A 12,706-nucleotide genomic window follows, 5' to 3' on the forward strand; every position below is an offset into this window, starting at 1 on the left:
TTTCCAGCCCCACTCTGCCTTTGGCCAGCCTCAAGGAGGAGGAGGAGTGAGACTCTGGGCCAGCCAGGGGGAGGGGAAAGCGCCCTTTCTTAGTGCATGGCGAGGAGGAGGAGGAGGGGGGGGAAACAGGAGGAGGAGGAGGAGGAGGAGGTGGGTGCCCATTTTCAAAGGTTCCCCCCCCCAAAAGTGCACTTTCTGTGTACAGTAGAGTCTCGGTGAAGAAGCATGGGACGCCGGATTGGGGACAAAAGTCCCTCACCTTGCCTTGCCTCCTCCCTCCCTCCCTCACTCCCTAGTTCCCTACTTACCTTCCCTGCTTGGGTCAGGCTTCTCCTCTGCAGGCTTCCTTTGGCCTGAGGAAAATGAAGCCACCGAGGAGAGGCCTGGGGCTGTCCTCCGCAGCCCCCAAGTCCTCGCCTTCCCTGCTCCCTTCCCTTCCCTTCCCTTCCCTTGAAAGGGCTCCAAAAAGAGTCCTTTGGAGGAAAGGGGAGGTCTGGGAAGAGCAGGACCGGGCTAGTGCCCAGGCCTCTCCTCTCCTTTCCTGGCTCCCTTCCCTTCCCTTCCAAGAGCTCCAAAGAGCCCTTTGGAGGAAAGGGGAGGTCCGGGAAGAGGAGAGTGGCCTCGGAGGACAGGCCTGGGCCGAGCACACAAGCCCCTCAGAGAAGCCTGCGTCCTCGGTCTAGGCTTGTCCTCCTCCATTTTGATCATGCCTAAGAAACATGCATTTATATTAACATTTTTAAAAAATCATCCAATTTTTCCGTGTGTCCTCGATGTTAAAAAAAATGTGTCCTGCATTTGAAAATGTTGTCCTACATTTGTCCCGGTTTGGAGGTCCTGACTTATGGCAACCCTACATACAACAAATACCAGAATGTGGTTTCTACAATTTTGTGGATTATTGCAACAGTCTTAAGTTTAGCCTTTTAGTAACCAGTGAATTTATTTGGTTTGCATCCCAGGCCAATCTTGTTCTGCTGTCAGTGGCTTCTCTGTGTGAAAAGGTCAATTAAGGCCGAAAAAGAAACCTTTGGAGGGTTTCTGTTCATATTCACCCATGTGTCCCTAACTCATTGCACTAATTTCAGCATCTGCTTTATTAAGAGGCCATTCAAACCAGTTTCCCCCCACCTTCCCTGATGAATAATTCAGAATAAAAGCCTGTAAACATTTTCTTAGGACCAAGTCCTGTTGAACACAATGGACTTTACTTTTGAATACATGGGTTACTCTGTCAGATACTGTTTTTATTTCTCCTTTTAAAAGGCATATGGCTGATTCACTGTTTTTCCTTTCCCTAGAAGAAAGTACTTTCTCAAAATTTAGAAAGGAAAACAATGCTAGAGGACATTTTTAATGTTAAAATAGAGACACAACTAGAGATTTTCCTGCTTGGAAAATTGACTGATCAAATTGAGAAGACATATGAAATGATACTGCAGTACGTTATTATAGCAGCAAGAATAATACATGCCCATAGATGCAAGGTCACTGATACACCAATACAAAACGATTGGCTAATGAAGTTGGTTGAACTTGCTGAAATGGACAAATGGTTAGTGCTGATCAAAGAAAAATCTCTGAATAATTTTAAGATTGGGATTTAGTACATAGGACTTTATCACACAGGAGGCAAGCGCCCGCATCCCATGAATAAATGGCCATTACAACCAGTGAATAGCCCATGAATATCCCACAAAAGTGGGATTGTTTTCAAACAAAGTCACACAACATCGCCATTATCCCAGCATTACCCTGAGAATAAAGCAGCAAAATTGCATTGCTTTTCATTCATGGGAAAATCTTGTGAATGAAAAGCAGCATGATTTTGCCATATTATTCATGCGACAATGCCAGGATAATGGCGATGTCATGTGAAAACAATCCCGCTCTTGCCGGATATTCACGTATTTAATGGCCATTTATTCACAGGTTGAGGGCGCTTTCCTCCCGTGTGATAAAGTTCATATTTGCAATCACACTGAGATATGAATCAGTTTTAGGTTTTGTTAAACAGATTTGATGAATTGGTACATCGTAGAGATGTAAATTTCTTATTTTATATCAGGGAATAGAGGCACAGTGGTATATATCCATCAGTTGGGGCTAAGTCAATAGTGTATGATTGTTTTTGTATAATAGTTTAGTTTGTTTGGTTACTGTTTGTCATTATTGTCTGTATTTTAATCTATCTATAACATTTGTTTTCTAGAGAACGCAAGACAAGGGTCTGTGGCTTCAAGTCCTCTTTGTGTGTCTACAAATCATTTATGATTTATGGCGTTTTCTTGGCCAGATTTGTTCAGAGAGGGTTTGCCATAGCCATCCTCTGAGGTTGAGAGAGTGTGACTTGCCCAAGGTCACCCAGTGGGTTTCATGGCTGAGCTGGGATTCGAACCCTGGTCTCCAGGGTCATAGCCCGACACAAACCACTAAGTCTCTTTTCAATTCACCATTAGTCAAAGCCAACTTGAGGACAAATAACAACTTCTTCAGTTAGAGTTCTCCATCTGCACACAGGAATGTAGTTTTGTGAGACATTTAACCCTTTCTGGTGCCACAACAGACTACAATTCCCAGAATCCCATAACATGGAGCCATGGCAGTTAAAGTAGTGTCAAACTGGATTATTTCTGCAGTGTGGATGCAACCTCAAAGGGGAAGGGTTCAAAACACACTGCAGGAGTAAACCAGTTTGAGACTGCTTTAACTGCCTTGGGTCAGTGCTAGGGAATCCTGGGAACTGTAGTTTCTTATGGCACCAGAGCTCTCTGACAGAGAAAGCTAAATGTCCCACAAACTACAGTTCCCAGAATTCCCTAGCACTAAGCTTGGGCAGGTAAAGCAGTTTCAAACTGGATTATTGCTGCAGTGTGTTTTGGACCTATGAATAAACCATGCAGGATCCTGAAGCAGTGGTCCCCAAACTGTGCCCTTTAAGAGATTTTGGACTTCAGCTCCCAGAATCCCAGGCTATTGTCCAACGTGGCTGAGGCTTCTGGGAGCTGAAGTCCAAAATCTCTTAAATCTCTTAAAGGGCACAGTTTGGGGACCACTGTGACCCGAAGTGTAGAGATATATAACTGGATTCTACAAATAGAGTTGGGCATGGCATGGCATTTCCCTTTTGTATCTATGGCTGTGAAAGCAGTCTCAAACTGGATTACTTCTGCAGCATGTTTTGGACCTTGATACAAGTGGGCGGAGGGACCGTCTACACTGGAGAAATAATACAGTTTGACACCACTTCTGAGACCTGCCTTTCTTTCCCTTCTCCTTCCTTCCTTCCTTCCTTCTTTCCTTCCTTCCTCCCTTTCTTTCTTTCTTTCTTTCCTTCCTTTCTCTCTCTCTCTTCTGCCCCGCACTTCCAACGGGAGCCAGAAGTGTATATGAAAACCGAGGAGGACTGAGTCCCCTTTGACTCAGAAAATGACAGTGCAAACCGGAAGCTACGGGGGCCGGCGGGCGCCCGACTTCTTCGCCTGTGACCTCTGCGCCCCCTAGTGAGCCTTCTTCAACCCGAGTGCATCTAAGTTCCCAGCAGCAGGGACCTTTGGGGAGGACAAGAAGAGGAAGAAGGCGAGGAGCAGGTGACCTTCGAGGGGGGAGAGGGGCTCTTTAGGGCTGTTGTTGTGTGTCCTTATGGCGACCCTAAGGCTGCGTCCACACTGTATGAATAACCCGGTTTGAGACCGCTTTAACTGCCATGGCCCAAGGCTATGGAATTCTGGGAACTGCGGTTGGTTGTGGCGCCGAATGGTGGAAGAGGGTCTTGGATGGATCTCACTCACAGGGTTGCCTTGAATCGAGGTCAATTTGTGGGCAGTTAACAACAACAACAACAACAACAACACCTCAAGAGAGCCAGAAAGCCCCTGGCGCATGCCTTCCCTGTATTTAGTAATAGAAACATGTTCACAAATGAAACGTTTGCTGCCCTTAGAAGACAACCTGCCTCTGCTTTCTGGGGTAGTGGGTCGCCCCCTCTGTCCTCTCTCCTCCCCTGAAGGTTCTCTGCTGTTTCTTCACACGAAATAAGGTTTGGCTCTGGAATCTTTGAAATGCCAATAGCCTGCATCTTTCTTCCCAATTGGGCCTTGGTGGCTCTGGTGTTTTGACCTAATTCTCTCTTCCATCAATCTCTCAGTTGTCTGATAATGGCCTGTACTATAGAGAAGATCCTGACTGATGCAAAGATCCTGCTGGAAAGGCTGAAAGACCATGACAATGCAGCCGAGTCTCTCATTGACCAGTCCACTATGTTGCACAAGCGGGTGGTGGCTATGAAGGAAGCCGGCACAGCTCTTTCGCACAAGGTGAGTGCAGATCCTATTTTGGCATGCATAGCTTTCATATGTTGGGCAGGGGGTGGGTTGGGGTTCTTCGGTTTCTGTGGGTTCATATAGACAATTTATTTTTTTACAAGTACCAAGAAGACGCAGCCGAGCTGAAGGACATGTCTAAATACAAACCTCACATTCTGCTGTCTCAGGAAAACACTCAGATTAGAGACCTGCAACAGGAAAATAGAGGTGAGTTTCTGTTACTGACAGACCTGTAAATCTTTGTGTGATGTGTATAATTGCATAGTTTCCAAAATCTGATCTTTGTGATTATCTCAAGCAATAGTGTTTCTGGGATCCAGGCTCTAGATATAGCACTGGAATGGACTGTATACCAACTATTTGGATGTCTCACATGCATTTTCATAAACATATTTTTGGTAAGTGGAATAGCACATTAATAAGAGTGCTTACCATAATGCTAAGAGTCATGAGGACAACTGACTTTATTTGTTCATGGGAAGAAAGTGCCACATGATAACAGAGACAAAAACTCTTTGTATTGTACAAGCTACACTTGACAAGATGGGCACAACAGCTAAGCCAGACTTTCTTGCCATTTATTATTTCCAGCATGCTAACTATGTGTGTGTTTGTGCAGCTATACAAGCCCATGATTTGTGTGGGAATTTTGAGGCTTAGATTGTGAACTTTTGTTTGCTACTATAAATGTAATTTGAGAATTTGTTTTGTAGAGATCAACTAAATTATAATTTAGGTTGATAAAGGTTGTGAGAAGAGGTCCAGGACATAAGAAAAACTGAGTATGCTCTCTATACTGGAAATATGTCAACCATTTAGTGAGATTATCTCTTGTGGGATCGTGGCTTTTCATGCACAAGCAGTAGAACTGCTTGTGACTGAAACCAGTGGTAAATAATAACATGTATAATGCTTCGGAAATAATGCTTCAGAAGAAATATTAGTGCCTTAGAAAAAAATAAGACCAATGCTTCCAGTGTGTCCAGAATGAAATGTGGCCCTAGTTTTTATTTTTAGAAGAAAAAATTACTTATTTAACCTAGACAATGAAAAAATAAAAGTAGTAAAAGCATTCTCATACCTGGGATCAAACACTGATAGGAATGGGGACTGCAGCCAGGAAATCAGAAGCTTAAGAATGGGGAGAGTGGCTGTGAAAGAACTACAAATGATCCTAAAATGCAAACATAGAATCAAACAAGCCATTGCATCCATTATTACCATGTATGGATGCAAGGGATAGACCGTTAAGAGAGAAGATAGGAAGAAAATCAATGCCTTTGAGATGTGGTGCGGGAGAAGAACGCTGAAGGTTCTGTGGACAGCCAAAAAGTCAAACAAATGGGTCGTAGAGCAGATCAAGCCAGAAATCTGCCTGAAAGCCCAAACTGAGGTTGTCGTACTTCGGACAATCATGCAAAGGCATGACTCGATGGAAAAAAAACAATAATGCTAGGAAAGGGGGAGGGAAGTAGAAAAAGAGGAAGACTGCATGCTAGATGGATGAACTTTATTAACAAGTCACAGGTATGACTTTGCAGGAACTAAGCATAAGCAGAGCAGTGGAAGACAGGGAGTTTGGGTGATGTCTCATCCAGAGGATTTCCATGGGTTGAGATCAACTCAAAGGCAGTTAACAACAAAATAACAACAAACATAATTTTGACTGCATTTGTAAAGGAATTGTGAAATTAAAACTTAAACAGCTTAATGTGCGGAAAAATTGTTCAACCTTCATGTGACTTTCTTCAGTATATTCTGTTTTCACTAAAGGGTTTCCACAGATTCTCTTAAATCAGAAAATATCTTTCTTTCTAATTATGTCATGGAATTTATATACTTTACAGAGCTGTGGGTCTCTTTGGAGGAACACCAGGATGCTTTGGAACTTATTATGAGCAAATACAGGAAACACATGCTACAACTCATGATGAAAAGAAAAGATGTAGATGCCCAACCAGTTCTGAAAGTGCATCAAACTCAATCTACAGTAAGGAATTGTTATGTTGTATTGTATTTTAGTGTTCTCACTAGAAAAACAAATCCAGTAAAAATAAAGATTATACTTGAAGGAGAAACTTTGGTATTCTGTTTAGTTTCAGTAATGCTTTTTCCTGCCTATCGTATTGCTCTCTTCCCTGAAGTATCTTCCTTCCATTAGTTCCCACAGTTCAGATCTTTCCCTTTCTAGAACAAAGCATTGCAACACATGTACAATGTTCCTTTCATGTAAACAAATTATTTAGTGTTGTCTATAAACTACATTAATTTTCGATGACTACAGTGGTGTAAAATGTTGTGAGGCAACAGCTAATTAATGAAGGGGCTGGACAGATGGGCAGCATCTAGCTGCCCCTTTAATAGCTGGATTGATGCCACATCAACCGCATACTGTGGCACCAATCTGGTCTCTAGGGAGCACAAAAAAGAGCTGGAAAAACGGCTTCTCTTTGCGCCGCAGCATGTCTTTCTGAAACCCTTTAGGTGCTGCATCATCTAGATGCAGCGCCAGGGTCACGCCATGATGCTGCACGCCGTCTAGAAGAGCGCAGGGCATCATGACATAATGGAGGTGGAGTCATGGCATCCAGCTCTGCTGTGGCTCCACCTACAGGCCAGCACAAAGTGCCAGTCTGTAGGGCCCCTCATTCATCATTATAGTACTAATAAAAATATAAAATAAACCCAAAAGATTTCTTTTCCTTCCTCTGCAATAGCAGTTAATATACTAATTACTGATATGAGATTATAACTTGAGATTTGCCTGTCCCTTTTAAACTTCCTGAGATTGCAGGAAAGCATGCAGTGCCTCCTGCCTCATTCCAGTACTTTCCTGTCCCCTCATCCCACCCCCCTTTCATATTCATTTTGTGGCTGTTTTTCTAGTCTGCATTTCTTAGATTTGGAATTATAGAATCATAGAGTTGGAAGAGATCTCAAGGGCCATCAAATCCAACCTCCTGCATGGAAGAATACACAAAGTGCTCCCGACAGATGGTCATCCCAACCTCTGTTTTAGAACCTCAAAGAAGGAGACTCTACCACACTCCAAGGGAGTGTGTTCCATTGTTGAACAGCTCTTACTGTCAAGAAGTTCTTCCTAATGTTTAGATGGAATCTCCTTTCCATTGTGCCATGTACTAGTCTTTGGAGCAGCAAAAAACATCTGCTCCATCTTCAATATGACACCCCTTCAAATATTTAAAGAGGGCTATCATATCACCTCTTAACCTTCTTCTTATTCTTCTGTATGAAAATATTTCCTCTGTTTGACAAAGGCAGTAACTTGAGTAAGAGGAAAGCTACATACTCTAGCAAGATTTGTTTTTCTTTTCAATATTGCTTCCTGTTGGGAATAACTTTATTTTGAAATCTGCAGGAAATTGAGAGTCAAATAGACAAGATTTGCGAGATGGGAGAGGTGATGAGAAAAGCCGTTCATGTGGACAATGACCAGTATTATAAAATACAAGAAAAGTTAGCACAGTTAGAGGTAAGATGATAAAGAACTGTAAAATATTAGGTAAAATGTGTCTATCATTTTCCTTTTTTAAAAAATTCTCCCAAGCTTTAAGTAAGATTTGACTGTTGTTTTCTGTAAAGCTAATGCCTTGATGAAGTCTTTATGAAGTTTTCACTGGAGCTGATTAGAGATGAAGGCAGACAATTGGACTGCTTTAGTATCAAGAAAGTAAAAGTTGCAGTAGCACGAAACAACTCTGCACCAAAGTAATTTGAGAAGTTTCAAAGTTGAAAAACCACTTTGGATTGGGTTGTTTGAAGCATGTGATAAAATAATATTGTATAACATGTAAGCTTATATATAAGTAAATATATATTTTTACATTTATTGGTAGACAAGTGCTAGTAATATTAGCCAGTATTTATTGCTGCTTCTAATCATTTGTTTCAATTTGTTTCTTGGCTTTACAGCTTGAAAATAAAGAGTTGCGAAAACTACTATCAATCAGCAGAGAGTCAGTCGAAGTAAGGCAAGAAGGGCTACCTGATGATACATCTCAAGATAAAAAACAATTGCCATTGAAAAGCTGATCTGTCAAATTGGAACTGTACTGCAGAAAATTGTGTGCTTATTTTCCACATTGTTTATTTGCCTCATGTCTCCTTTCGGGTATCATTCCAGCCTTTTGCTGAATTGTAGAGTGTGCTTTATCCACAGCTTTCAAGTGGCATCTTCTGCTGTCTAATGTTTGCCATGTTTAATCATGCGAAGACTTTTTTATGTACCATAGCCATATTCCTCAGCAAATGCTTTCCTTGGATTATCCTTATTTTCAGAAATCTCACATTGACAAAACTATTGGATCATCTTTGACTTTTGCAATGTAAGAAAAATGATTTTAAAAGTAATGGCTTTCATCAGAAAAGTAGTAGGAAAGTCTGAATATACATTTTTACATGGAAATCTGTTTATTTCATTGAAATTTATGTCCAAGTAAATATGCTTACAACTGTTAATTTGATTTAGTTAATAGTCCAAGCAGTATTTTAGACATATTTACTGTCTCATTTAAATATAAACTATGAAATTATATGCCTCTTAATGCCAGCAAATAATAGTTTTCTGCATGAGTATTAGCTGAAATTCTATGGTAGCCTTCCTCACCTGGTGTATTTCAGAGATATTTTGGTATCTCTGATCAGTAGTCACAGTGGATGGCAATAACAGGAATTGCAGTTCAAAACATTTGGAGGGCGCCACGTTAAGACAGGGTGCACTGTGCACATGTGTATTCTTCATACTGGTTCAGTGCCTAAAGACACAGGATGTGTGACCATAAGCATGTCAGACCACTGTTTAGCATGGGAGGTTTGTGCATGCTTCATACCCATCTACACCTTTTTTTTACAACGTTCTCCCCTGTCCATAGAAAATCAAGGCATTTCAGCTGATATTTCTTGATTGAAACAAGTAAAGGCAACAGAAATTCATACTGTGTATTTTAAAATACTGTCTTCAAGAGAGATTAATGGTAAAATACCACTGTTTCAAGAACTATCACTGAAGTTATTTATGACTTCTTAAAGCTTCACCTTGGTGCAGCAGATAACACAAATTTGTGTTCCTCACTGGAGAAAGAAATGCTTGCATCCTGAATACTTTCATAAAAGCATTTTCCAGACAGACTTAAAGAGTGGAAGGAATTGTAAGCTATAAATGTAGGAATCAAGCCAACTACTGTTTTTTCATGTACAACCTTGTAAGATGTAGTATATTGTCTTTTGCTTCTCTTGTATTTTTAACTCTGGCTGCAGGTTCACATATCTTCATATTTGACAGATCCAGTAATACTGTAGTTTCACCTTTGTGTTTATGAGTGTAGAGATAAAAACAGAGGTTTGTCTAGTCTGTCTAGTCATGTGTCTGTGTAAATGTCTTCATCCTTTTAGCAGACTCCCCTCCAGCATATTCTGGCTAAGATGTTGTGACCTGTAAGAATTAGATACATGTTTCTATTCTGAATTCCCTGTTGGGAAAGGATTTAAATATCTGTTTGTCAGCAGGCAGTGTTTCAGAGCAGCTCTGCAAGCTTTACAGGCATTGTCTGTGGCTTTTGTTGCTGTGACTGTTGACTTGAGCTTGAAGCATAAAAAGAAAATAGTCATAGAAATCCTTTTCCTGCTAACTTCTTTACAGCAGGGGGAAGAAGATTTAGAAAAGGACAATCAGACTCCTTGCAGTCATCCTTTGGTGTTTTTAGATCCTCAGACTCAACATTTCACTTTGGGGATTGAACTGAAAAAACACTGCTGCTTCAGTGCATTATGCAAATATAGTCCATTCAGCAGGACAGATTCAGCTGCACACCATCACTTTGTAGTGTAATGCCTTAAAGTATGCCATCAGTGCCATCTTCAGAATCGACAAGCTCTTGTAATGAGCAGCAACAATTGCTCAGTCTGCATAGATTCTGGATTATTTTACAAATACCCTATAGGACCTTATGATATAAATGAAAGACATCGAGGTGTTCTGGTGTTATTCACTCCTGTCAGCTTGCTCTGATCAGTAAATTTAAAGTGTTCTCTTTACCTCTCAGGTTACTCTCTCTCTCTCTCTCTCTCTCTCTATATATATATATATATATATATATGGTCATTATTTTGTTGAAATAAATGTTTTGGGGCAATATTATATGTTGTGGCACTTTTATATCGAGGATTATTTATGGATATGTTTAAATTTTAGCCAATACCATTGCTTTCTAGTTCATTACAAATTATTGAGTGAGAACATACAATGACTTCCACATACTGGAATTTATATATTGAGTATGATGGACTATCTGGTGAAACCGTGGCAATTAATTAATAAAATGTTTAAGCACTCCTGTTTAAATGCCTGTGTTCAACTTATAGTTAGTCATGGGCTGTAACCAGTATACACATTTATTACCATATATTAAATGAAAAAGAATTTGTGTTTCAGACTTTATTTATACTTATTGATAGTGTTCTGTAAAATACATTAAGTAGACAAGTAAAATAACTAAAAAGAAAAATACAATAATTTAAAAATAATAGAATTCAGAATTAATACTTTTAAATGATTGTAGTATCACCACTATTATAAAGAAATTAGTTGGTATGCATACAGGAGGACTTTTGGAAATGCCTTTGCCACTGTGCAGACTGCCAGTCATACTTCTTTAGGCAGGGAGGCACCATAGGCCAGTTGAGTGCCATGTAAAGATACAACAGATGTTCTTCCCCCTCCTAAGTAGAACAAATGTGTAGTTCACAACTAATCACAACCTATTTACTATCCATAATCTAATTTTGCTTGCAGCCAGTAAAAAAAAAAATCAGATCTGTAATTTCTTAAATCCTTATACAGCAAGAAAGCAAGTTTGGGCTGTAATGAAATGTGGATTTTTAAAAATGTGATCTTGCACTTCCTTCCTTGACTTTCTTCAACAGTTGCCTCAGTAGTATGGTATCATCTGCATATCTTAAATTGTTGATGCTCTGTTCTCCAGTTTTCACACCTCCTTCCTCCAGCTCTAATAAAGCTTTATATATAAACATATTTTAAAAATAAAAAATTATAAATAAAAGGAAGAAAAATCAACAAATTTTAAAAATGGTCTAACATCCCAGCCTGTCCTTATACGTAGCAATTCCTTAAACGCCTATGTGAATAGTTAGGTCTTCTCCTGCCGGTGGAAGGCCATCAAGGAGCCATTCTAATCTCCCTGGCAGGGAGTTCCAGAGTCTAGGGGCAGCCACTGAGAAGGCTCTCTCTCATGCCCCCACCAAACATGTTTTATGGTGTTGGGACGGAGAGAAGGGCTTCTCCAGAAGATCTCAGAGTCCGGGCCAATTCATACCAGGAGGAATGGTCTGCCAAATAGTGTGGACCTGAGCCATGTAGGGCTTTATCGGTAATAACCAGCATCTTGAATTGTGCTCGGAAACAAACTGGCAGCCAATGAAGCTGTTTCAACAGGGGCATTGTATGGTCTCTGTAATCTGCCCCTATTAACAGCCTTTGAACCAGCTGAATTTTCCGAACACTTTTCAAAGGCAGTACCATTTAAAGCCCATTACAGTAGTCCAAAGTGATGTAACCAAGGCATGTACCACCGTGGCCAGATCTGGTTTCTCAAGGAACGGGCCCAACTGGCGCACAAGTTTTAAATGTGCAAAAGCAGAGACCTGGGCCTCCAGGTTCAAAGTGGAGTCCAAGAGTACCCCCAAACTGCGAGCCTGTGTCTTCAGGGGGAGTGTGACCCCATCTAACACAGGCTGGATCCCTATACCTATATCTGCCTTCTGACTGACCAGGAGCACCTCTGTCTTGTCTGGATTAAGTTTCAACTTGTTTGCCCTTATCCAGTCCAATACTGAAGACAGACACTGGTTTAGGACCAGGACAGCCTCCTTGGATTGAGGTGGGAAGGAGTAGTAGAGTTGAGTCTGCATATTTATGACACCGCACCCCAAACCTCCGGACAGCCTCTCCCAGCGGTTTCATGTATATGTTAAACAGAATAGGGGACAACACAGAACCCTGAAGGACCCCACAGGTCAATGGCCAGGGGGCCAAAGAGGAGTCCCCCAATATCACCTTCTGGGTTCGCCCCTCCAGGAAGGAATGGAGCCACTGTAGAACAATACTTCCAAGCCCCATCCCAGAGAGGCAGACCAGAAGGATACTATGATTGATGGTATCCCTGCGTAGGTCATCCACCAAGGTTTCAAGGCTGTCTCTGTTCCATAGTCAGGTCTGAAACCAGATTGAAATGGATCTAGATAATCCATTTTATCCAGAAACCCCTGGAGTTGGGAAGCCACCGCACGTTCCAAAACCTTGCCCTGAAATGGTAGGTTAGACACTGGCCGATAGTTATTCATTA

At 41.1% G+C, this 12,706-nt stretch overlaps 1 protein-coding gene across 3 annotated transcripts; it reads left to right on the forward strand.

The window, feature by feature from the left end:
- Nucleotides 1–3,468: 3,468 nt before the first annotated feature.
- On the forward strand, nucleotides 3,469–10,482 carry SIKE1 (suppressor of IKBKE 1). 3 transcript variants are annotated; one of them, XM_042465663.1, is made up of 7 exons: nucleotides 3,471–3,590; nucleotides 3,944–4,039; nucleotides 4,148–4,316; nucleotides 4,427–4,532; nucleotides 6,173–6,315; nucleotides 7,705–7,818; nucleotides 8,259–10,482. In XM_042465663.1, exons 3-7 carry the CDS (start codon nucleotides 4,158–4,160, stop codon nucleotides 8,376–8,378), a joined length of 642 nt encoding a protein of 213 aa, XP_042321597.1. In that variant the 5' UTR covers nucleotides 3,471–3,590; nucleotides 3,944–4,039; nucleotides 4,148–4,157; the 3' UTR covers nucleotides 8,379–10,482. The 3 variants fall into 3 exon arrangements, with proteins under 3 accessions (XP_042321596.1, XP_042321597.1, XP_042321595.1); XM_042465662.1 differs by lacking the exon at nucleotides 3,944–4,039 and having other exon boundaries at nucleotides 3,469–3,590; XM_042465661.1 differs by lacking the exon at nucleotides 3,471–3,590 and having other exon boundaries at nucleotides 3,597–4,039.
- Nucleotides 10,483–12,706: the final 2,224 nt, after the last annotated feature.

Source organism: Sceloporus undulatus, chromosome 4 (assembly GCF_019175285.1).
Source record: "Sceloporus undulatus isolate JIND9_A2432 ecotype Alabama chromosome 4, SceUnd_v1.1, whole genome shotgun sequence".
Taxonomy (NCBI): Eukaryota; Metazoa; Chordata; class Lepidosauria; order Squamata; family Phrynosomatidae; genus Sceloporus; species Sceloporus undulatus.